Source organism: Chiloscyllium punctatum, chromosome 31, assembly GCF_047496795.1.
Source record: "Chiloscyllium punctatum isolate Juve2018m chromosome 31, sChiPun1.3, whole genome shotgun sequence".
Taxonomy (NCBI): Eukaryota; Metazoa; Chordata; class Chondrichthyes; order Orectolobiformes; family Hemiscylliidae; genus Chiloscyllium; species Chiloscyllium punctatum.
In genome coordinates this window covers 66,921,552-66,946,185 of record NC_092769.1, presented here as the reverse complement: position 1 = coordinate 66,946,185, position 24,634 = coordinate 66,921,552, and the positions used below count along the sequence as shown (strand labels likewise).

Genomic DNA, 24,634 nt, shown 5'->3' with positions numbered 1-24,634 from the left:
CCCTGTTTTGCGAATAGATGTTGGCTGATCTGCATCTTTGCCCCATCCAACTGATCGGGTTCCACTAATCTTCCATATCCCATCCTATCCTGTGTGAGGAGAGTGTTTCAGATTTCTCACTCCCCTCTAAGTGGGGATTCTTCCTGACGTGAAAGATGTTGTAATTTTAAGATTGTTGCACCTCTGGTCTCAGAGGAAACAGCTTCTCTCCGGCAACCTTACCAAATCCTTTAGGGGAAAGTGCGCTTCAGAGGACATCTCTGGGACTCCGGCATCAACCAACCCCACCGCCCCGTGGCTGAACACTTCAACTCCCCCTCCCCCTCCGCCAAGGACATGCAGGACCTGGGCCCCCTCCGTCGCCAAACCCTCACCACCCGATGCCTAGAGGAAGACTAACTCATCTTCTGCCTCAGGACCCCCCCCTACCCCATGACATCAATGTAGATTTCACCAGTTTCCTCATTTCACTTCCTCCCCCCCCCCACCTCCCCCCCCACATTATCCCAGTCCCACCTTCCAACTCGGCATCGCCCTTCTGACCCGCCCTACCTGTCCATTTTCCTTCCCACCCTCCTCTCCGACCTATCACCATTATCGCCACCTCCGATCGCACTCTCAGCTGCATTTCCCCCCACCACTATCCCCTCCCATTTATCTCACCATCCCTCAGCTCACAGCCTTCCTCCTGATGAAGGGCTTTTGCCCGAAATGTTGATTCTCCTGCTCCTCGGATGCTGCCCGACCGGCTGTGCTTTTCCAGCACCACACTCTTGACTCTAATCCAAATCCTTTAATCATCTCAAATTCCCAGATTAGATTGCATTTCAATCTACTTCACAAACCCAGTCCGTGCAACCCCTCCTCAACATTTAGCCCCCTCTTCCTGATGAAGGGCTCCTCGGATGCTGCCTGACCTGCTGTGTTTTTCCAGCAAACACACTCTCAGCTCTGATCTCCAGCATCTGTAGACCTCACTGTCTCCCTTCAGTCCCCGGAGTGTTCTACTGAATCCGCACTGCACCCTGCAAGTTGAGACTGTCCTGCCTGAAGATGTGGTGTCCAGGTTGAACGTGGTCACTCCCAGTGGGTCTCTGCCCAGACCTTTACATCAGCAGGAACAAAACTTCAACACTGTGCAGCAGAGAGACAGTCACCCTGAAAGGGGGGGTGGAATGAGAAGCTGCCAGGGAGAGGCCACAGGGAGATGGGGACCCTGCTCAGACTATGCAGAGATAGGCCAAGAGGCACCAACTCTTGAGGTGAGGCTTGAAATGTGACACGAGAGGGTATAACTCCCATTCAGCGTGGTGACATATAATATCTAGGGATGGACGGGAACACACTATATTTACACTGTCAAGTCTCCAATGCACTGCCAAATGAGTTACAGACTGGAATCTAATCGAGGGGTTCAGGGAATTTATACATAGAATAACAGATACCCAGGAGTGAGCTACAGGCTGGAATCTAACTGAGGGGTTCAGGGCAGTTTATATATCGAATAACAGATACCTGGGAGTGAGTTACAGACTGGAATCTAACTGAGGGGTTCGGGGTGGTTTATATATAGAATAACAGATACCTGGGAGTGAGTTACAGACTGGAATCTAACTGAGGGGTTCAGGGTGGTTTATATATAGAATAACAGATATCTGGGAGTGAGTTACAGACTGGAATCTAACTGAGGGGTTCAGGGCGGTTTATATACAGAATAACAGATACCTGGGAGTGAGTTACAGGCTGGAATCTAACTGAGGGGTTCAGGGTGGGTTATATACAGAATAACAGATACCTGGGAGTGAGTTACAGACTGGAATCTAACTGAGGGGTTCAGGGCGGTTTATATACAGAATAACAGATATCTGGGAGTGAGTTACAGACTGGAATCTAACTGAGGGGTTCAGGGCGGTTTATATATAGAATAACAGATATCTGGGAGTGAGTTACAGTTTGGATTCTAATCGAGGGGTTCAGGGAAGTTATACATAGAATAACAGATACCCAGGAGTGAGTTATAGGCTGGAACCTAACTGAAGGGTTTGGGGTGGTTTATATATAGAATAACAGATACCTGGGAGTGAGTTACAGACTGGAATCTAATCGAAGGGTTCAGGGTGGTTTATTTATAGAAAAACAGATATCAGGGAGTAAGTTACAGATTGGAATCTAATCAAGGTGTTCGAGGTGGTTTATATCTAGAATAACAGATACCTGGGTGTGAGAAACAGACTGGAATCTGTAGTGATTGTAACAAGGTCAGCCAGGGGGACCTCATAGAATATGAGTTCCCTGATTGGGGCTGTTAATCCAGTCCAATCAGAAAGCCCTGGCTGATAGATAAGAACAGGAGTGTCGAGGGCTGACTGCCTGCCCCTCTTCTGCGGTTACGTTAGAGCCCAGGTGTCTCTGGAGAAGGAGCACACGGTGTCCACCAACACCCTTGAGCTGTTCAGGGAGAGGTGGGCGCCGCAGGGAGTGGAGTGCATTATTTCCCGTCCAATTCTATTTTTCTTTAACCCCTGCCCTCTCCTTCACTGTTTGATCACACAGCATTGCCCTTTGATGTGAAGGGCACTGCTTGTCACTGGCCACTTGAGTGTTTCTTTTCCTTCCTGGTGGTGGGAATTAAATAAAGATTTGTACACCTTGGGTCTTTCACTGTGTCTCATACCTGCACACACACAACATGGGTGCTGGGGAATAAATAAGCACTACTGCAGATAGGCGGTAGTGTGGGGAAACAAAAAAAATCAGGAAAAAAATAAACAGGAGTAAAAAAATAAAAAATAAAAAAAAGAACAGCAGTGTCAGACTTCCTGTTCACTCTGAGAGCGAGCTCTGAGATTTGGATCAGTGTCAAGGCCTCTCCACGTGTAAATAAAGAGGAGTTGGTGATGCTTTACTGGCCTCTGTGGAGTTATTTCAGAATTTAATCAAGGGATTTCGGAGGGGGTTATATATAGAATAACACATCACCCAACTGTGCATTATAAACTGGAATATATTCGAGGCGCTCAGATTTAACCTTTAACAAGCTTACACAAACAAACTGCATTAGCCCTTCGAATCTATCCCATCATTCACCCTACCTCGAAATCGATTATTTTCTTAATTCCAGGTGCTTTGAGTGGATGGTGGATGTAGGTACAATTACAACATTTCAAAGACATTTGGATAAGTACATGAATAGGAAAGGTTTGGCGGGATATGGGCCAAACACAGGCAAGTGGGACTAGTTTAGTTTGGGAAACATGATAAGCATGGACTAATTGGACCGAATGTATGACCGCATGTTGTGTGACTCTATGAGAAATCTTCCAGGCATTGACAAGGAGAGGTAGATCTGGTCCAGAGTATATGAGAGAGAGAGAGAGAGTGCAGAGGCTAAACAGGAGCACTGAAGGCAGTCGAGAGAATGTGCAAACAAAACCTGCCCGAAACGGAGTGACTTCCAGGACATTGGTTAGACCGCTCCTGGAATATTGTGTCCAATTCTGGTCCCCCAGCTATAGGAAAGATGTTGTTAAACTTGAAAGGGTTAAAAAAAGATTTACAAGGATGTTGTCGGGGTTGGAGAGAGTATAAGGAGAGGCTTAATAGACTGGGGGCTGTTTTCCCTGGAGCGTTGGATGCTGAGGGGTAGTTTTATAGAGGTTTATAAAATCATGAGAGGTATGGGTATGGTGAATAATCAAGGACTTTTCCCCAGAGTAGGGGAGTACAAAAATAGAGGACATCCATTTAAGGTGAGAGGGGAATGGTATAAAAGGGACCTAAGGGGCAACGTGTTCATGCAGAGGGTGAAAACGTTGAGGTGCATGCATTTAAGGTGAGAGGGGGAAAGTTCAAAGGAGATGTGAGGCATAGGTTTTTTTAGACAGAGAGTGGTAGAAGTCTGAAATGTGCTGCCAGGGCTGAGGGTAGAGTCAGATATGATCGGGATGTTTAAGGAATTTGTAGATAAGCACATGAGTATGCAAGAAATGTAGGGACCAAGATTAGTTTATTTTGCGATCAAGTTCGGCACAACATCGGGGGCTGAAGGGCCCGTTGCTGTGCTGTATTGTTCTATGTTTTACGTCTTTTCCCTAGGGCAGGGGAGTCCAAACCTTGAGGGCACAGGTTTAAGGTGAGGGGGGAAAAACTTAAAAGGTATCTAAGGGGCAACTTTTTCACAAAGAGGGTGGTGCGTATATGGAATGAGCTGCCAGAGGAAGTGGTGGAGGCTGGTACAATCACAACATTTAAAAGGCATCTGGATGGATACATTAATAGGAAGGGTTTAGAGGGAAATGGGCCAAATGTTGGCATATGGGACTAGATTGCAGTAATTTAGGGATGTCTGGAGTTGGGAGTGAATTGAATTGAATTGAATTTATTATCACGTGTACCGAGGCACAGTGAAAAGCTTTGTCTTGCGAGCAATACAGGCAGATCACAGAGTTAAGTAGCATAGATAAGTAAATAACAGGTAAACAGTGGCAAAAAACAAAAACACAGGTACAGGCGAATGTTAAAAGTTTGTGAGTCTATTCGGTATTCTAACAACAGTGGGGTAGAAACTGTTGCGAAACTGGTTGGTGTGTGTGTTCAGGCTTCTGAAGGGTCTGCTTCCCCGCTGCACAAAGATGCGGAGTGTCGGACAAAACTGAAAATCACACAACGCCAGCTTACAATCCAACAGCTTTGTTTGGAAGCATTGCCTTTTGGAACGCCGCTCAGGTGGCTAGCCCCGAAGGCGAGTGCTTCCGAGCAAACCTGTTGGGACGATACAGCCCGGTGCTGTGTGTGATTATTAAATGAAGTCACTGCCGCTTGCAGTGAGGTTGTTTGTTATTGGGAGTGTGTGTTTGTGTCAGACAGTGTGTGGTTTGCAGTGAGTTAATTCTAAAGGAGGCAGGTTTGTGGTACAGCCAGTGCATTAAAAGGGAAGGCAGCCCTGCCTTTGCCTTTAAGTGTGCAGCCAGCCCAGAGGAGGAGGGTCTGAAGGACAGAGAGTTGCAGGCTGGGTTTGAGTCAGTTTGAGGAAAGAGGACAAGTCTCTCAAAGCCTGCTCCTGGTGATAGATAAATAATAAAGCCCCCCCCCTCCTTTGAGGGATGGCAGTGAGCCCAGGCGGGGACACCAAGGGCCTGCAGCTCCCTGACTCCCAGTGTGACTCTGGCCTGGATGGGGAGCTGGAGCGCCAGGAGCCCTGGGCCCTGGGCCTGGGCCTGGAGCCGGGGACAGGGGCAGGGGCGGCCCCGGGCCCTCAGTGCGGGGCCTCCGGGGAGGACAGCTGCGACTCGGCCTACGCCTCGGATTTGCTGGAGACGTTCAGCGCCCGCTGCTCGCTGGGCTCGGCCGGGGGACAGGCCCCGGGCCCTGAGGCTCCCTTCGACCCCTGGGCCTACCTCAGCGAGGAGGGGGACACGTAAGTGGTGCACTTTGACCCTCACCCCTCACCCCTGACCCTCACCCTCATCCCTGACCCCCACCTTCACCCTCATCCCTCACCCTCACTCCCCCACCCTCACCCTCACCCCTGACCCTCACCCTCACCCCCCCACCCTCACCTTCACCCCTGACCCTCACCCTCATCCCTGACCCCCACCTTCACCCTCATCCCTCACCCTCACTCCCCCACCCTCACCCTCACCCCTGACCCTCACCCTCACCCCCCCACCCTCACCTTCACCCCTGACCCTCACCCTCATCCCTGACCCTCACCCCCCACCCTCACCCCTGACCCTCCACCCTCATCCCTGACCCTCACTCCCCCCACCCCCACCCTCATCCCTGACCCCCACCCTCACCCTCACCCTCACCCCTGACCCTCACCTTCACCCCTGACCCTCACCCTCATCCCTGACCCTCACCCCCCCCACCCCCACCCTCATCCCTGACCCCCACCCTCATCCCTGACCCCCACCCTCACCCTCACCCCTGACCCTCACCCCCCCACCCTCACTCCTGACCCTCCCCCTCACCCCCCCACCCTCACCTTCACCCCTGACCCTCACCCCCTCCCCCCTCTCCTCCCCCCTCTCCCCTCTCCTCCCCCCTCTCCCTCCTTTTCTTTCTCTCTCTCTGTCTCTCTCTTTCCCCCCTCCTCAACCTCCTCCTCTCTCCTTGTCCCACAGGGGTGGGGGAACAGAGTACAGCAAGTTCTCACCAACAGCAATCTGTGACCCAGCATTTACAGGAGGGGTTCAGAGTGTTTACATCTAGAATGACAGATACCCAGGATTGAGTTATAGACTGGAATCTAATCAAATAATTTGGGTGTTTTATAGATACAATTCTATTTACCCGGGAGTAAATTACAATCTGGAATCTAATTGAGGAGTTCAGAAGCTTTATATACAGAATAACAGACAACCGGGAGTGAATAAAGTCTGGAATCTAACTGAGGGGTTCAGGGTGTTTATATATAGGAGTAAAGTTTGGGGTTTGGAGTGGTTTATATGTAGAATAACAGATACCTGGGAGTGAGTAAACTCTGGAATCTACTTGAGGGATTCTGTGTGGCTTTTATATAAAATTAGCAAATATCTGGGAGTGATATACAGACTGGAATCTAATTGAGGAGTTTGGAGTGGTTTATATATAGAATAACAGATACCCAGGCTTAATTTACAGACTGGAATCATGTCGAGGTGCTTGGATTTAACTTTTTACAAGCTCTTAGAAAGGAACAGCATGAAGACGTTCGGCCCTTGAGCTGATCCTATCATTCAGGTGGATTAGAGAGTGCAGAGATTAAATAAATATTGGGGCTGGACGATGGGGACATCCCTATCCCACTTGCAGTAGTTTCTGTGGGGTCTTTTCTATCTAGCTGAGGCTTTGTGTTGTCTGGACAGTGGGGTAGTGGGAGTGTGTATGGATTGTGTAAGTCAGGAGTTAACCCATGACTTACTGTCTTGGAGGCAAGACTGAGTGTGACAGGGCTGACGTGCAGGATGGTGAAGGTGTGACATGTGGAGCTGCTGGGGTTGGGTGGTTTCGGGGTGGGGTCTGGGGACTTTGCCATTGAAACCAAGGCATTTCCACCCCCTCCAACCGAACGGAAATCCCAGAGCCGTTTCTCACACAGTCGCGTCACGCCCTCCTCCCCAGGCAGAGGGGTAGTGAAGGCAATGCCACCTCATGCATGACTGGTGCTGATGGCCAACCCAAGATAGGCAAGGGCACGTGACAAGGCCGTTCAGCCTGCTGCTCCCGGGCTAGCTCTCTGCAAGAGCAGCTTGGCCCAACCCACACCTGCCCCCTTTCGTCGTGGCCCTCTGCACTCGCTCAGGCTTTTATGCAATTCTCTTTAGAAGGTTTCAGTCAAACCTGACTCCCCCATGCTGTTGGTGTGACCCTCAGCTGCTCGCTGTCTGAAGTTTTATCCTGGTGTTCGGACTGCTTCCTTTGTCAATCGCTGTGTCCCCTGCTCTTCGAACCTTTGGAACAGATTCTATCACACACAGACACACACAGACACACTCTCTCTCTTGACTCTAACCCGACCTCCTCCTCACATGTAGACAGTGTGGTAAAGAAGCACACATGCCTTCATTGCTCAGACCACTGAGTATAGGAGCTGGGATGTCATTGTTGAGGTTGTATAGGAAGTTGGTGAGGCCTGTTCTGAAGAAGAGGCTAGAATCTTTTGCGCTGGGGCATAAGAGATTGAAGGATGACTTTATACAGGTTTATAAAATCATAAGGGGCATATATTCATTCCTGATGAAGAGCCTGTGCTTGAAACATAGACTCTCCTGTTCCCCGGATGCTGCCTGACCAGCTGTGCTTTTCCAGCACCACACCTTTTGACCGTGAGGGGCATATATAAGATGAAGAGCCAAGCTCTTTTCCCTAGGGTGGGGAAGTTCAAAACTAGGGGGCATATTTTTGAGGTGAGAGGATAAGGATTTAAAAGGGACCCGAGGGTCAGTTTTTTCCACACAGAGGGTGGTTTGTATACGGAATGAACTGCCAAAGGAACTCCAGGTATAGTTACATTTAAAAGACATTTGGATAAGTACTCGAATAGGAAATGTTTAGAGGGATATGGGCCAAATGCAGACAAGTGGAACTAGTTTAGTTTGGGAAACATAGCGTGGACGGGTTGGAGTGAAGGGTCGGTTTCTGTGCTGTATGACACTGTGACCTCTCTCAGCCCTCCTCCCAACTTCCTCTCCTTCAAGCAGGACCCAGTTTCTCTAATCTATCCACGTCACTGAAATCCCTGCCATTCTTGTCAAACTCCTTGTATTCGCACCTTCCTTCCTAAACTGTGTTGTAGGTATTGGACACAACAAACACTCCATGGCATTAGTTGGCCTGTTAGTCCATTGACCCTAAGTTGTGGTGTTGATTTTCACATTGAATGAGAGACCATTCCTGTCTTTGCTACAACTTCAAGTGCTGTACAGTACTGGCTAATGCCGTGTTTATAAATTGACACAAAGACATTCCTTTTTTAAATCAAGGTTTGTGGTAGCTGAATTCTCATTGGTCTAGTCGACGTAGGAGTATTGTGATGATCAGCTTGATGTATCGCACTCCCCTTTGGAAAGTCCCTATAAAACCCTGTGCACTAGCACCAACACGGGTTTTGCTGTCTGTTTTGTTCAGAGCTGAAATTTAATGAGCTTAATAAACTCAGTACGTCATGGTGATCATTTTGATGTACCACGCTTCACATCAGAAAGCTTTCAGTAGAGATCCACAAAAAACATTCCACTACCATTCACATGCATAGACAACTGTGACTCTATTCCCCTTTCTCTCTCACACACACATATACACGCACTCTCTTTCACACACATGTGTGTTTCCCCTCCCCTCAAACATGTACACTCCCTCACTCTCTCTCAAACATACCCGTGTGCACACGCGTTTACTCATACACATGCTTTGTCACACACACACACACAGATAGACATGCACACATGCACTCTCTCTCCCTCACACCTGTGTGCACAAGTGTTTACTCTCATATAGATCTCTCACAGGCTCCAACCCTCTCCCACGCAGATACACACACTCTCTCCCTCTCTCACATGCACATGCTCCCTATCTCTCTCATCCCTTTGTCTCGCCTATGTGCACAAATGTTCACTCACATGCAGTGTCTCTCACACCTACACACAACTCCTCCATTTCTTTCAGATCTAGATTTAGAGTGTAAATGAAACAAGGGTGATGCGAGGAGAACCTTTTTTCAATTAGTGAGTAATCATTGAATCCCTGCAGTGTGGTGGCAGGCCATCAAGTCCATGGCAACCCTCCCAAGTGCATGCCGCACATGAGAGAGACCCCCCCCCCCCAACCCTATTGCTGTAAGCCTGCATTTCCCATGGCTAACCTGCAAATCCCTGGACACTATGGGACAATTTAGCACGGCCAATCCACCCTAACCTGCACATCCCTGGACACTATGCGACAATTTAGCACGGCCAATCCACCCTAACCTGCACATCTTTGGACTGTGGGAGGAAACCAGAGCACCTGGAGGAAACTCTGGGAGAACATGCAAGCTCCACAGAGCAGGGTCACTGGAGTTTGAAAACTCCACATTAGGGTCTGGGATGCACTGCCCGGAAATGTGGGAGAGACAGGTTCAATAGAGGCATTCGAGAGGGGCATCAGATAATTATTGGATAGTAATGATGTGCAGGGGTATGGGGAGGAGGTGGGAGATTGGTGCGAATGGATAGGACCGGACTAGATAACTGAGCTGGTGCAGCCATGATGGGCTGAATGGCCTCCTTCTGCACCTTAATAATTCTATAATTGATGTCTGACTAGCATTTGATGAACATTTTTCCAGACTGTGTTCAGACCGTCTTAGTCTGTCTCTGTGGAAATAATTTGTGTGTGAGAGGATTCCTGACCCTTGGTATGCCATCCCAGACTCCAGTTTTACACATTCAGCCCTTCTCTGTGTGAAGAGGATCCTTTTAGCTAATTGTCCCGGTGATGGGTTGAACTTCACGAACCCCACCTCCCAAAGTAGAGGAGTCGAACAATTGGGAAAGGGGGAACTGGCTGTCCGCACTTCCGTTTGGCAGAAGGAGAATGGATTTCTACTGGAATCGTGTAAGGGCATAGGTTTAAGGTGAGAGGGGAAAGATTTAAAAGGGAATTGAGGGGCAACTTTTTCACGCAGGAGGTGGTGCGTGCATGGAACGAGCTGCCAGAGGAAGTGGTGGAGGCTGGTACGGTTACAACATTTAAAAGGTACCTGGACAGGCAGGGTCCATACTGTACGGCTGCATAAATGGGGAGAATTTCTGTAGCCTCATTGGAGGGAGGGAGAATTTGGTGTGTGTGCTTTTGGGATGTGGGTGAAAAATGGAAACGGAAGTGGGTGACTGTCTCTGAATTGAGATCAGGATGGTGCTTCGAAATGAGGGCATGGGGATATCAGTAACAATGCACCTCCACTCTCCCTCTCTCAAGTAGCTCCCTACACCATCTACACTGGTTTCAGCACAACCTGGGTGACTCCATTCCCTTGTGCTTTTGGCTATATCACCAGGAAGAGAGCATCCCCCTGCCTGCCCTGCACCCCCAACCCCCATTGGGAGGCCATTTGGCCCATTTCACTTGCTCCTATAGCGGCCCATTGATGAATGATCCAGAGCCCCAGGCCAATACTTGATGGACAAGGGTTCGAATCTCACTGCAACAGCAGCAAGAATTTAAGTTCCGAGAATGCCTTCTGGATTTGCAAGTTGGCTCAGCATTGGCGACCACGACAGCTTGCCTTTATTATCATAAACACCCGCCTGATGGCATTTTGGGAAGGAAGTGGGAGACAAGCCAGGAAAACCAATGAAAGAATTTTGTTTAAAAACCCCAGGGATTTTACATTATTCTTGGTTTTGCATCTCCACTGGGTTGTGGGCAGTGTTCCAAGTGTCTGAAATTAGTCCCAGTCTTTGTTCCCCTTTTTCTTTGTTTGGACCTGTCTCCCCGATTATCCTGAATGGGAAGTGCCATTCCAGATCCCGCCCTCCCGTCCACCTTGCTCACCAACCTTCCTCATCCTTGGTTTCATGATTTCCCCCTCTCCGACTTTGTGACCTCCTCCAGCCTTAAAGCGCTCCAGGATTTCTGCATTTCTCTCAGCCCAGTTCTTCAGTATTCCGGCCCTCGCGACCGATTCCCATCGCTTCCCCATCAGCAGCCTCGGGGACCCCGAGGTCAGAGTTGCCCCCCTCAACCTCTCCACATCTCCTCCTCCTTTATCCCCACATAGCCCCCAAATCTCCATCTCTCTTCCAAATTGTCTCCCCTCCCCCGCCCCCCAAATCTGCCTTTCTCTCTTTGGTTTAACACTGATTTGTTTTAAAACTGTGCGCTCTTTGACCGAGCGTTTGGTCACCTTTCCGTGATGTCATCCTGTGAATCTCGGAGGTCAATTGCTGTTTGATGTTCTCTCCTGTGAGGCGGTCCGTGATGCTCTCCCAGTTTTAAAAGTGCCATATGAATGCAGGTTCTTGTTAGAAACCTGAAGATCTGGTGGTCTTTTCACAGACACCCCTCCTGGAAGGGGTAGGAGAGAGATTGGGGCAGAAGGTCAGCCCAAACATTGGAAATAGCCCCCTTACCCTGCGGTCAATGTTCTGATTCATGGCTCCAAGTGGAGAATGGCCAATCCCTGACATCGGGAGGCGGTGGGGGGATGGTCCCATCCTTGATTCCTGGAGAGGGAGTGGAGGATGGTTTGACACTTAACCCCTGAGGGGAAGGATGGTTTGATCTTTGACCCAGAGTAGGGGTTGAGTTACAGAGGATGGTTCTTGGCCTGGGGTAGGTGGAGGATGGTTTGATCCTTTGTCCCCAGAGAAGGGTTGGTGGATGGTTTGGAATGTGACCCAGGAAGTGGGCAGAGTGTGGGGGCAGGGCAAGGAATGTTACAATTTGTGAGATAGAGGGGGAAGAACAGTCCAATCCTTGGCATGGGGTACAGAGGGTGTCTCAATTCCTGATGCAGGCATAGGATATACTCAAACTCTCGAGCTTTGGGCTGGACATTGTGGGATAGTCAAGTCCTTGATCGTGGTGGGGAGAGGGGTGGAGGTGGTCTGATCCTTGTGGAAGGAGCCACTGGTGATGTCCCAGTCTGGAACTCCCAGGAGAGAGTAGGGAATGGTCTAATCCTGGAGCCCAGCGTTGGGGTTGGTTCCTATTCTGCACTCTGTGGGTGGGGGAATGGCCTAATTCTTGACCAGTGGGTGTGCAAAGGTCTGTTCTTGACTCGGCGTCCCCCTGATGTTTGGAGGTGGCTGGGGGGGTGCGGTGAGAGGTGCCCAAACCCCTTGCTCGGGGCTGACAGCAGATCCAATCCTTCACCCTAAGTTGGGTTATGCTTAGCAGGGAGAAGAAGCCACCGAGGAGAACCCAATCCCTCTTTGGAATCTCAGGATAACAGAAGATTCCAAATGAGACCAAGGGGGTGAGTGGGGACGTAGGAGAGAATGAGGACAGTTCTTCGGTTTGGGTGCCACGAAGGATAGGGAGGCTGGCACCCGGGAACAAGGAGGGAGTGGGAGAGACTGGCAACAGACGCTGGCCTGGCGCGAAACAGGAGAGTCTTGGTGCCAGGTTGCTGGATGTCCCTCATGATTTGGGATGTCCTGATCCTTGACCCCCTCCATCTCTGTGTCTTCCAGGTTCCTCCATCTCTGCATCATTCACGAGGCTGAGGCCTTAGCCCTGGCATTCATTGACCAGTCACCGCTGGAGTATCTGAACTGGCAGAATGACCTCTTTCAGGTAGGCAGTGAGTGCTTCCCACGGAATGGGTGGTGGGCAGGGGTGGCTCTCAACGTGGGTGGGGGGGCTGACTGAGACACTTGGTGATATGCCGGCACTTAGCTTGTGTCTGTCTGCGTCAAAGTATATAGCTGCCCAGTTTACTTCAAGAGCTGAAGAGGTGCCAAACACTAATTTGGTACACAGCACGATCCCATGATTGATCTGCTGATGGGTGAAGGATAAACCCTACCATCACACTCGGGGAGGTGGGGGGGGGGGGGGGGGGGGATCTACATGGCTCATCTCCTGTCTGTCCAGTAGGAACTCTCATCTTGATTTGAGTCATCATTAAGCTACCCTCTGTCATCCAAACCCAAAAGCTCATGATCTTTCTTGTAAATCTGTCCCTCCTTGTTTTAAGTAAACATTCGTCTCCTCTTTCAGCAGAGTACAAGACTATCGTTTCACCATTATGTCTCTGCTGGTACATTGATACATCATTCACCAAACAACATTGCCTCACGCTCTCATTCTACTATTCCCAAACCTACTCTCGCTGCCACATTCCCCCTTCAGCCCTGTACCAATCCCCAAACTAATCCCACTGCCCCACTCTCTCCCCATAGCCCTGTATCCATCCCCAAACTAATCCCACTGCCCCACTCTCCCCATAGCCCTGTATCCATCCCCAAACTAATCCCACTGCCCCACTCTCTCCCCATAGCCCTGTATCAATCCACAAACTAATCCCACTGCCTCACTCTCTCCTCATGGCCCTGTATTAATCCCACTGTCCCACTCTCTCCCCATGGCCCTGTATTAATCCCACTGTCCCACTCTCTCCCCATGGCCCTGTATCAATCCCCAAACTAATTCCACTGCCCCACTCTCTTCCCATAGCCCAGTATTAATCTCAAAAGTACTCTCACTGCTTGGATATCCTCTATAACTATGTATCACTGGTTTAACTATTAGCCGTAGAACAGAGGGGGACTCTCTCTGACCTGAGTTAGATGTTTCTAGATTTAACTTCAACTCCCAGACCCGAACACAACCCGGGAGTGCCGCGCTGTCGGAGGGTGGGTGCTGAGGGAGCGCCGCGCTGTCGGAGGGTGGGTGCTGAGGGAGCGCCGCGCTGTCGGAGGGTGGGTGCTGAGGGAGCGCCGCGCTGTCGGAGGGTCAGTACTGAGGGAGCACCGCGCTGTCGGAGGGTCAGTACTGAGGGAGCGCTGCATAGTCGGAGGGTCAGTGCTGAGGGAGTGCCGCACTGTCGGAGGGTCAGTGCTGAGGGAGTGCCGCACTGTCGGAGGGTCAGTGCTGAGGGAGTGCCGCACTGTCGGAGGGTCAGTGCTGAGGGAGTGCCGCACTGTCGGAGGGTCAGTGCTGAGGGCGTGCCACACTGTCGGAGGGTGGGTGCTGAGGGAGTGCTGCACTGTCGGAGGGTCAGTACTGAGGGAGTGCCGCACTGTCGGAGGGTCAGTACTAAACACAGCACTGAAAGAGGAGTCAGCAAGTTTAGAAAGGATTCAGAGAGCGGGTAGGGGCTTCATTTTGAACTCAATGCCAAGAGTGGCTGAGTGTGAAAAATTGAACTGGTGGCTGGATGGAGGGAATGAGATTTCCGAGACGCAGGCACTAGTTTAGGGTAAAGAATGGGGACTGATAATCCTCACAGGGAGACCTACTCACGGATGGGTTAAACTCACTCGTCAGAGGAAGGGGAAGTTGAGGGGTAACCCAAGATGGAAGAATAGCTGGTAACCAGATAGAACAGAATAGAAAACAGGAGAAACAAATCTGAGCATTTAGCATGCCTCAAATGATGTTTAAAAAGACAAGAGGCATTGTACCTGAAAACACACAGCATTCATAACAAGATAGACAACCTAACGGCACAAATGGAGGTAAATGAATATGATACAACTACCATTACAGAAACAAAGTTCAATGATGACCAAGACAGGGAACTGTCGAAGGACATTCTACATTGAGCAATGTCAGACAAGTGGGGGGTGAAATTGTGCTGATGAAAAGGGATGGGAGTCGACGTTAGGGAGGGAGGATCTCCGATCAAAAGCATAATGTGTGAAATCTGTTTGGGTGAAGCAATGTGCACCCTTGGGTGCCGCTGGAGAGGCAGCACGCAATGCTCACCGTCACAGTTGAGGCCTTTCGAGAGCAGTGGGCATCATCACCCCAGACCTCATTATGTTGATATTGTAAGTTTCTGTTTGGTTGTGAAAGTTTCCATTCACCATCAGTTTGCATTTTTGTTTGGGACTGTTTCGTCCGAACTTTCCTTTGGGGAAAAAAGATTAGCAAAGGGTAGCAGACATTGGTTGGGCTTATCTCCAGGCCACCCAATAGCAGTGGCTGTGTTGGGGTATGGTATAAATCAGGAGTAGAAACATATGTGTATAAAGAGCAACAGTTATCATCGTCATAGAGATGTACAGCACGGACACAGGCCCTTCGGTCCAACTCGTCCATACTGACCAGATATCCGAAATTAATCTAGTCCCAGCAGTTGGCCCATATCCCTCTAAACCCATCCTAATCATGTCCCCATCCAGATGCCTTTTTAGATGTTGTCATTGTACCAGCCTCTACCACTTCCTCTGGCAGCTCATCCCACACACGCACCACCCTCTGCATGACGTCGCCCCTCTCACCTTAAACCTTTCCCCTCTAGTTTTAGACGTCCCTGCCCTGGGAGAAAAGACCTTGACTATTCACCCTATCCATGCTCCTCATGATCTTATAAACTTTTCTAAGGTCACCCCACAACCTCCACCACTCCACAACACCAGTCTATTCAGCCTCTGTCTGTAGCTCAGACCCTCCGACCCTGGCAACATCTTCGTAAATCTTTTCTGAGCCCTCTTAAGTTTAACAAGTCTTTCCAATAATAGGGAGACCAGAATCGAATGCAGTATTCCAAAAGTGGGTGACTTCAATCTGCATATAGGCTGGGTAAACGAATTGAACAGTAAAGGTGCGCAGAATTAGTTTCTGGAGTGACTGAGGGATGATTTGCTAGAGCAGTATGTTAAGGAACCACTTAAATTACAAGCTATTTTGGTTCTAGTGTTACGTACATAGAAAGGGCTAATTCACAATTGGGATGAGTAACCACATGTGATAAAATTTTACATTATGTTTGGAAATGAGGTAGTTCGGTTTGAACGAAGGGGGATCATGAGGACATGAGTCATAAATCGGCCAAGCTAGATTGGGGAAAAATATATTAAAAGGCATGATTATATGTAAGTAACTGATTAGTCTTGTAGGAACTATCAGATGCCTTACAGCAACTTTACATTTCTTCAAGTTGTGAAATTCACAAAAGATCAATCAACTGTGGTTGACAAAGGAAGTTAAGGATTGCGTAAGATGAAAAGGAAGGTCTTATATGGTGGCCAGAAGCAGTAATAACGTGGAGGACGGAGAGGTTCTTAGAATGCGGCAAAGGAGGATCGAGAAACCGATAAAGAAAGGAAGAATGACAAATACAATCTGGCAAAAAAATTAAAAATGGACTGTAAAAGCTTCTACAGTATGTAAAAAGGAAATGTGGAATCAGGAGAATTTATAACGGGGGAATCAAGAAACGGCAGAGGATACAAGAAATCTCCCAGAATTCGAGATCCAAATGACTAGAGAGAATGAGTTGAAAGAAATGAGTATTCGTGGGAAGGTAGTACTTAGGGAAATGAATGGGACTGAAAGTTGATAAGCCCCTCGCACCTGATGGCCTACATCCCAGAGCCAAAAGTGTGGCGCTGGAAAAACACAGCTGGTCAGGCAATATCCGACAAGCAGGAGAGTCGACGTTTTGGGCATAAGCTCTTCATCAGGCATGTGGGGGAGGCCCGAGGGGGTTTGGGAGATAAATGGGAGGGGCTAGGGCTGGGGTGAAGGTAGCTTGGAAGGCAATAGGTTGATGAAAGTGGGGGTGATGACGATAGGTCAGAGTGGAGGGTGCAGTGGATAGGTGGAGAGGAAAATGGACAGGTAGGACAGCTCAAGAGGGTGGTGCCAAGTTGGAGGGTTGGATCTGGGATAAGATGCCCAACCCACCACCCCCTCCCATTTATCTCTCAACCCCCTTGAGGGTCCCCCCATATTTCTGATGAAGGGCTAATGCCCAAAATGTCGACTCTCCTGCTCCTCGGATGCTGCCTGACCTGCTGTGCTTTTCCAGCACCACGCTTTTTGACTCTGATCTCTAGCATCTATAGTCCTCACTTTCTCCTCCAAGCCAGAATGTTGAAGAAGGTGGCTGTTGAGAGAGTTGTTGCAAAAGTCCCATTGATTCTAGAAGGAATCTTGCAGATTGGAAGCTTGTAAATGTCACCCTAATGTTTAAGAAAGCAGTGAGGAAATAAAAGACGGACTTACAGACTGTTTGTCCTTACACGAGGCGTAGGGGATAAACGATTTAATAAATGAACTCTTGGATAAGAAATTATCTGATTGGGCATAGTCAGCATAGATTTGAGAAGGGAAAGTTATGTTTGACAAACTTTTCAGGATGTTACTAATGTAATTGATAAAGGCGAATTGATGGATGTACTATATTTTGGATTTTTGAGAAGGTTTTTGGTAAAGTTCCCTACAGGAGGTTGGTTAGAGTATTTGATTTAGGAGATGATATATTGACATAACCTCTTGGCTAACAGACAAAACAGAGTAGCAATAAAGACTCATTGGCAGGCCGGGACTGGTGGGACACTGTAAGGATCAGCACTCCTACCAGTTCATGGTTTATATCAATCATTTGGACGTGGGGACCAAATGTGAAATTACCAGAATTGCAGATGATACAAAACCAAGTGGGAGTGTGAGGAAAGTGTCAAATGTTTTCAGGAGGATTTGGAAAGGCTTGATGATTGGGCAAAACATGGCAGATGGAATATAATGTGGAATCACGTGTGGTTATCCACTTTGGCAGGAAAAACAGATGTGCAGAGTATTTCTCAAATGGTGAGAGGTTGGAAAGTGTAGATCTACAAAAGGCACCGAGTGTCCTTGTTGATAAATCACTGAAGAAAGTGAGGACTGCAGATGCTGGAGATCAGAGCTGAAAATGTGTTGCTGGAAAAGCACAGCAGGTCAGGCAGCATCCAAGGAGCAGGAGAATCGACGTTTCGGGCATGAGCCCTTCTTCAGGATAAATCACTGAAGACTAACATGCAAGTGTGCTGAGCTATTAGAAAGGCCAATGTTGGCCTTTATCACAAGAGGATTTGAGTACAAGAGCAATTGTATAACTAACATGTTTCAATTGTATAGGAGCTTAGTCAGACCATACCTGGAGTCCCGTGTTCAGTTTTGGTCTGCTTATCTCAGGAAAGTCATTACTGTCCAAGGAAGTACAACAAAGTTTCACCAGACTTGTTCCCAGGAGATGGGGTAAAGATTTAACTTGTGGTAATTTACACACTACAATGTGCAGGACATTGGTGAGGCCTCTTCTGGAGTACTGCGTCCAGTTCTGGTCGCCCTGTTATTGGAAAGACATTATTAAATTGGAGAGAGTTCAGAAAAGAGTTACCAGGATGTTGCAAGGACTGGAGGGCTTGAGTTATAAGGATAGACTGGATAGGCTGGGACTGTTTCCAATGGAGTATGAGGGGTGACCTTTATCGAAGTTTATAAAATCATGAGAGGCATAGATAAGGTGAATAGGAATGGTCTTTTCCCGAGGGTGGGTGAGTTCAAAACTAGAGGTCATAGCTTATAGGTGAGAGGAGAAAGATTTAAAAGGGACCTGTGGGGCAATCTTTTCACACCGCTGAACTGCTGGAGGAAGTAGTAGATTCAGGTATAGTTATGACATTTAAAAGGCATCTGGATGGGTATGTGCATAGGAAGGGTTTAGAGGGATATAGGCCAAATGCAGGCAAGTGGGACTGGTCTAGTTTGGGGAAACTTGGGACGAGTTAGACCAAAGGGTCAGTTTCTGTACCATATATGTATGACTGTACAAACTAGTCTGGAGACTTGTATTCTCTAGAGACTTGAAAAATGAGAGGTGATCCCATTGAGACTTGCAAAATGTTTAAAGGGATAGAAGGGGAGATGCAGGTCAGATGTTTCTCTTGGTCTGGAGTGTAGAAGCGGGAGGGGGGGGGGGGTGGGGGTGGGGGTGGAGGAACATTGAGAGGACGGTGAACCTGTGGAAATCTCTCCCACGGTGGAGGCTTGGCCTTTGAGTAGGCTCAGAGCAGAGGTTGATAAATTATTGATTATCAGCAGCGTTCTGGCACAGCGTGGGGAAAGGCTCTTGGGCAATAACGGCCCATTTCCTGTGAAACACTCCGTTATTGCAACCATGTTCCGGTTGTGTGCTAGCTACATGCTCACGTTGCACTAAACCAGTGTTTGTTCTGAATTTCAGACGCCCCTGCATTTGGCCATGTACACGCGCCAGACGAAGATAGTGCGGCAACTGGTTTTGAAGGGAGTGGACACAGAGCTACAGGATCGTAACGGAAACACCGCACTGCACCTGGCCTGCCAGTACAGCCTGGAGGAGTGTGTGCCAGTCCTTACAAAGCCTGTCACAGCCAAAGAGCATGCCTTGTTTGGATTTGACACCCCCAGCCCCCTGGGACCTCAGAACCTCGAGAGACATAACTGGCAAGGTGCGGGCCTTTGAGAAAGCAGTCCCTTTGCCACAAAATCCAACCAGTCATGTTCCACACTCGGTGCGGGCAGATTAGAGAGAGAGAGAGAGAATGTGGTGGCTTCATTGATAGTATGCTCAACTCCCAAGTCACAAGTTTCTGGGTTCAAATCGTGAAGGACAAAACAATAGGCAAAGCTGCCCACAGGAATGCTGCACTGTCAGAGGTACTGTCTCTTGGATGAGACATTAAACCAGTGATCACTTCTGTCTGGCAGGGACGCAATTTGATCTTGAGCGAGAGCACAGCCCATGTCGGTCCATTGATCCTCAGCTTGAGAAATTGTTTAAAAATGGAATGTAGGTTACCTGGCTGTCGTTCTTTGTGGGATCTTGCACATGTTGGGATATGTTGCAGAGATAGAGCTGGTACATGCTGGTGGAGAGGTCTTCTCTTAATTTATCCTGTGGAGAAAGAGTGAACTCAGGTGACATTGGGAGGGGGGGATACTTGAAGCGAACTGTGTCCCACCTTCTTACTGAATGATCTCTCTTCCTGTAGGTTTGACCTGTTTGCACCTGGCAGTTCTATATAGGAATGATGTGATGGTGGACTACATGCTGTCTTCAGGAGCGAGAGTCAATACACAGGTCAAACACTGCCCTATGACTCCAGTTACCAACCTTCGGCATACCAAACCACGGGCACATATGCATACAGACGCGTATACACACAGAGATACATACACATATGTGCATATATATGCAGCGGCGCACATATACAGACATGTGCATACTTGCACATGTATACAGTGGCATACATGCGCATATCCACAGAAATTTTGTAGTTAGCAGGTTTTACCAGCTAGATTTCTTGGTTCAGCTCCCTGACCAAAGTCAGGGGGAGACCCTCCTCTCAATCCCCATTACACAGGCTGTACTGCTGCAGGCACAGATGCGTTGCCTGCAATCGGGGCAGGTTCTTAACAGCCCCAGTACCCACGTCGCTCACTCGTACCGAGTAGTAGCGGACTGTCCTAAAATACCGAACTTAGGCCAATGCCTTTCGGGTTAATTGAAGTCTCACCTCATGAAGCACTCTCCTTGGAACTGGCTGGAGATTTCACTCTGTCCGTTTGTCATTCCATCCCCACGCCAGAGTTAACGGCAACTCACTAGGAGTAGGACTTGATGTGACTCTGGGATGGAGAGGGCTAACTGTGAAGAGGTCCAGTCAGTCACGTTGTTCAGTTTAAGGGGAATCGATGGTAATCCTTTACTAGCGAGCACATATAAACTGGCATCGCCGGTGACACCGGCTGTGGTTGAGAGCTGTGAGACTGAGCACAAACTCTCTGCCTAGCTCCGTTCCAGTCTCACCAGCTGACTGCCAACCGTGGCTGAGTTGAGTGGGGTGGGGAATGTCATCCTGTCTTCAATCTTAATTCTTTGACCCCCCCCCCCCTCTCTTCGGTTGGCAGGAGTCAACGAGTGGACGGACGGCCTTGCACCTGGCGGTGGAGCTAGGGGAGCTGGGGCTGGTGACACGGCTGCTGCGAGCTGGAGGTGAAGTGGACGCTCCAATGTACAATGGCTGCACTCCCCTCCACCTGGCGGTGGGGCGGCTAGATGCTGGCATCGCTGTTGCCCTCTGCCAGGCTGGTGCCAACCCGCTGCTGCCCAACGTGGAGGAGGACACCCCGCTGGACCTCGCCAGCAACAGTGGCAACGTATGTGACTTCTTCCCGGTGTGCGGCGGGGAAGCGAAGGGATTTGTTATGGACCAGCTCAGACCCCTCCCCTAAAAACATTTCGAGAAGACCCTAACTTTTCTAGTTGTTTTAAGCAGGTGTATAGTGGATATTCCAGGAGTGATGCAGCTGGGCAAAACCCCTCAGTTTTAAACAAAGCAGAATTTACTTACAGAGTACCAAATGAAAGAGAACAGAAAAACTTAACCATCTGAAAACCCAACAGACTGTCCCACCTTTTAGACTGCTGTTCCGAATTCCTGCAACAATCCCTATAAACCCCCCACCCCCCTCCCTTTGGAAAAAAGGTAAATTTTAACACCGGTTCTTCCCGGAGGGATTGTGCAGAGAGAGAGAGAGAGAGGATCAGCGTGGAGCTGTTTCTTTGGGTTCAGCAGCTTCTCTGCGTTCCCAGCTCAAATTTGACGAGCTGCTGCAAACAAAACCAGCCAGACTGCTCCAACCAAAGCTGAGCTGAGTGAACTGGCCATGCCCCTTTCAATGTGCAAGTGTTTATTTTTTAAAAACCTTTTGAAAGACTTTTGTCTGAGGCAGTATCTGTTATCTATAATCAAATTCATCCTGAAGCCCCCACACACAAACCAGACACCCCGGAACCACTGCATTTACAACCCCCCTTGGGGTGAGAAAACAACCAAGGACAGAATAACCTTGTCAAAGGAGCAGCATTGTCACAGATTGATGGTGCCACGAAGTTTGCCTGCACAATGAAATGTGCAGCGAGTAATTAGGAAGGCATGGGAATTGGGAGTATGGGTTTAAAGAATTTGGTGAGACCACGACTGTAATACCATGTCTGCAGTATGAAATCCTTCCACATTTGCATCGGAGCCAATAGTTCATGAGATGGGTCCCTGGTGCGAGGGAACCCTTTAGTAACAGTGGGGTTCTGCCTGCTTAAATTGGGTCCAGAGCTTAGAAGAATGCAAAGCGATTATGTAGAGACGTACAAGATTGTGAAGGGGTTTGACAGGGTCGACACTGGGAGATTGACTCCCCATCCTGTTCAGGGAACCTAAGAAATAGTTGGGAGGGGCACAGTGTCGGAATTAGGCCCTGATTGTATAGGAGCGGGAGATGGAGAAAATGCTTCCCTCGAGGGATTGGGAATCTTTGGAGTATTCTTCCCCCACGAGTGTTGTAGTATCTCCACCGTTAGTACCAGGGAGGTGGATTTATTTTGGTCTCTTGGGGAATCAAGGGACATGAGATTGATGCAGAAGATTGCATCGAAATGGTGTAGCGGCATCAATGGGCCAAATGGCCTATTCTTGCTCTTTGTTTATTTCATTCTCAACAATTTGTAAAATAATGCCATGTTCTGTCCGGTATCAGAAAGAGCGAAGATGAGTGCCTGGAACACTACCGGGTAATCGAATTGGGGTTTTTAAAACAATTCTTCAAATCAGGTTGATTTGAGAGAAACTCTTTCTCCTGGTGAGGAAATCACAGGGTGACATAGTGGCTCTGGTTAGCACTTCAGCTTCATCGTGCTGGGAACCCAGGGTTCGATTCCACCCTCAGGTGACTGTCTGCCTGTGTGGAGTTTGCATGTTCTCCCCGTGTCTGCATGGGTTTCCTCCCACAGTCCAAAGATGTGCAGGTTAGGAGGATTGGCCGTGCTAAAATCGTCAGTCGTGTCCAGAGATGTGTAGGCTCGGTGGATTAGCTGTGGGAAATATGAGGATACAGTTGGGGGTGGATCTCTGCAGAAATGTTCATCAGAGAGTCAGTGTAGAGTTGAAGGGCCAAATGGCCCTGCTGCATTGTGAGGGTTCAATGATCTGGAGCTCTATCACAGTGCCCCCCGTTTCCCCCCCCCAAAAAAAAGAGAGCCTTTGCACAATGGGGGAGATGAGGGTGGGTATTGGTAAATATGTACCTTCAAGATTATGTTTTGGTGAAAGGTACCAAAAGGGTTACAGTGTGATATTTGTCACATGAATAGGAAGGGTTTAGAGGGATATGGGCCAAGTACTGGCAAATGGGACTAGATTAGGTTGGGATATCTGGTCGGCATGGACGGGTTGGACCAAAGGCTGTCTTTCCATGATGTACATCTCTATGCCCAAGCCACAAAGAATAAAACAGGCTCGGGGTGGGGGTGGAGGGGGGAACAGAAAAGCCTCTACCTGCTTTGTCAGATAGCTAACACGTTGTCCCTCTTTTTCTTCAGGTGCTTGACCTGTGCCCATTCGACGATGTGAGACTCCTGGGGCAGCCAGTGGTGTGACAGAACAGGACTTTGTACGTGATGTGACCGAACAGCGAAAGCTGAAGGGTGGGGGCGTTGATAAGGACCTTGTCTCCCAGTGGGTGGGAGGTCCTCATAGCGTGGGACCCTCTTCCCCTGCATTTTCACCCCTACCCCATCCCTGCCCCCTCCAAAACCTGCTGTGGTGGGGGGTGGTGAGTGTCCAGTCTCACCCGACTCCTTGCATCCTGACTCTGTTACCTCAGAAGCCGAAGGGTGCAGTCTCGTCCCTGGCCAGGCATGTAGCATGAGGGAGTGACCCCATGGATGTAAAGGAATCCACGTTACCTTGGGGACAATACAGCTGGAGAAGACCTCCAGAATTGCAATTACCCAGTCAGCACCCTCCACATACTTTAGTCTTCCCCTCCCCCACCATCTCCACCCCCCCCCCCCCCCCCCAAGACACAAGACCAAACAAATGCCTTCAAAATCCCAACCGGTCCTCTGGTTCAGACCATTCCAGAGGCGTGAGCCTGTAAACCAGCCTGGCAGTGCCACTGGTAACAAGGTGGGTGCATTGCTGGCAGAGGTGCGGTGACTTGGTTAAGCTGAGTGTCCGCCTGAACCCTTTGGTGGAGATTAACGGTGCCTCTACACAATTTGAAGGGCTGAAAGACCCCCACCCATGTTGGTTTGACTCTTTGTGGGGAGGTTGGTGTGGAGAAAGACCAGGAGGAGATCTCGCCAGTGTCTCTGGAGCCAAAACTTCGCAGAAAAATAATTTATTTGATATTTATGACAAGTGTTGTTCCTGTGAGCTTCCTGCGTGTGAATTGGCTGCTGTGCTTCCTGCATTTCAACAGTCACCACACTTCAAAACTGTAAAGCACTTTGCGATGCCCTGAGGCGGTGACAGTTGTTAAATAAATGAGGTCTCTTTCTTCCAGCTCTCCATTTGCACCCAAATTGCTGAGTGCTTTAGGAGCACTTTTTTATTTTTACATAATAAAGACATTGAAAAAACTCGTGTTGTCTGCATGGTTCACCCAAACCCTTCAGGGAGTTTGCCTTTTCTCTGCTTCGGACTGAGTTTTCAAATCAGAGACGCGAATCTTTATCACGCAGGGGCAGAGAGGCCTCTATTCGAGTCCATAAATCTTTAAAGGTGACAGGGAAAAGCTATGTTTAAGAAAGCATGTGGGATCCTCACTTGTGATGGACAGACCGGGGACAGCAAACAGTGGATTAGCCTGCAAAAGGCCGGACAGAATTCACTCGGTGCGGTGACCA

The 24,634-nt window shown here is 49.0% G+C and overlaps 1 protein-coding gene across 1 annotated transcript; it reads left to right on the top strand.

Moving 5' to 3' along the window:
- Positions 1-4,774: 4,774 nt before the first annotated feature.
- Positions 4,775-24,367, top strand: LOC140457015 (NF-kappa-B inhibitor epsilon-like). The gene is made up of 6 exons (XM_072550914.1): positions 4,775-5,416; positions 12,660-12,762; positions 19,148-19,394; positions 19,938-20,026; positions 20,857-21,105; positions 23,324-24,367. The coding sequence occupies exons 1-6, from the start codon at positions 5,103-5,105 to the stop codon at positions 23,378-23,380; spliced, it is 1,059 nt and encodes a 352-aa protein (XP_072407015.1). The 5' UTR covers positions 4,775-5,102; the 3' UTR covers positions 23,381-24,367.
- Positions 24,368-24,634: the final 267 nt, after the last annotated feature.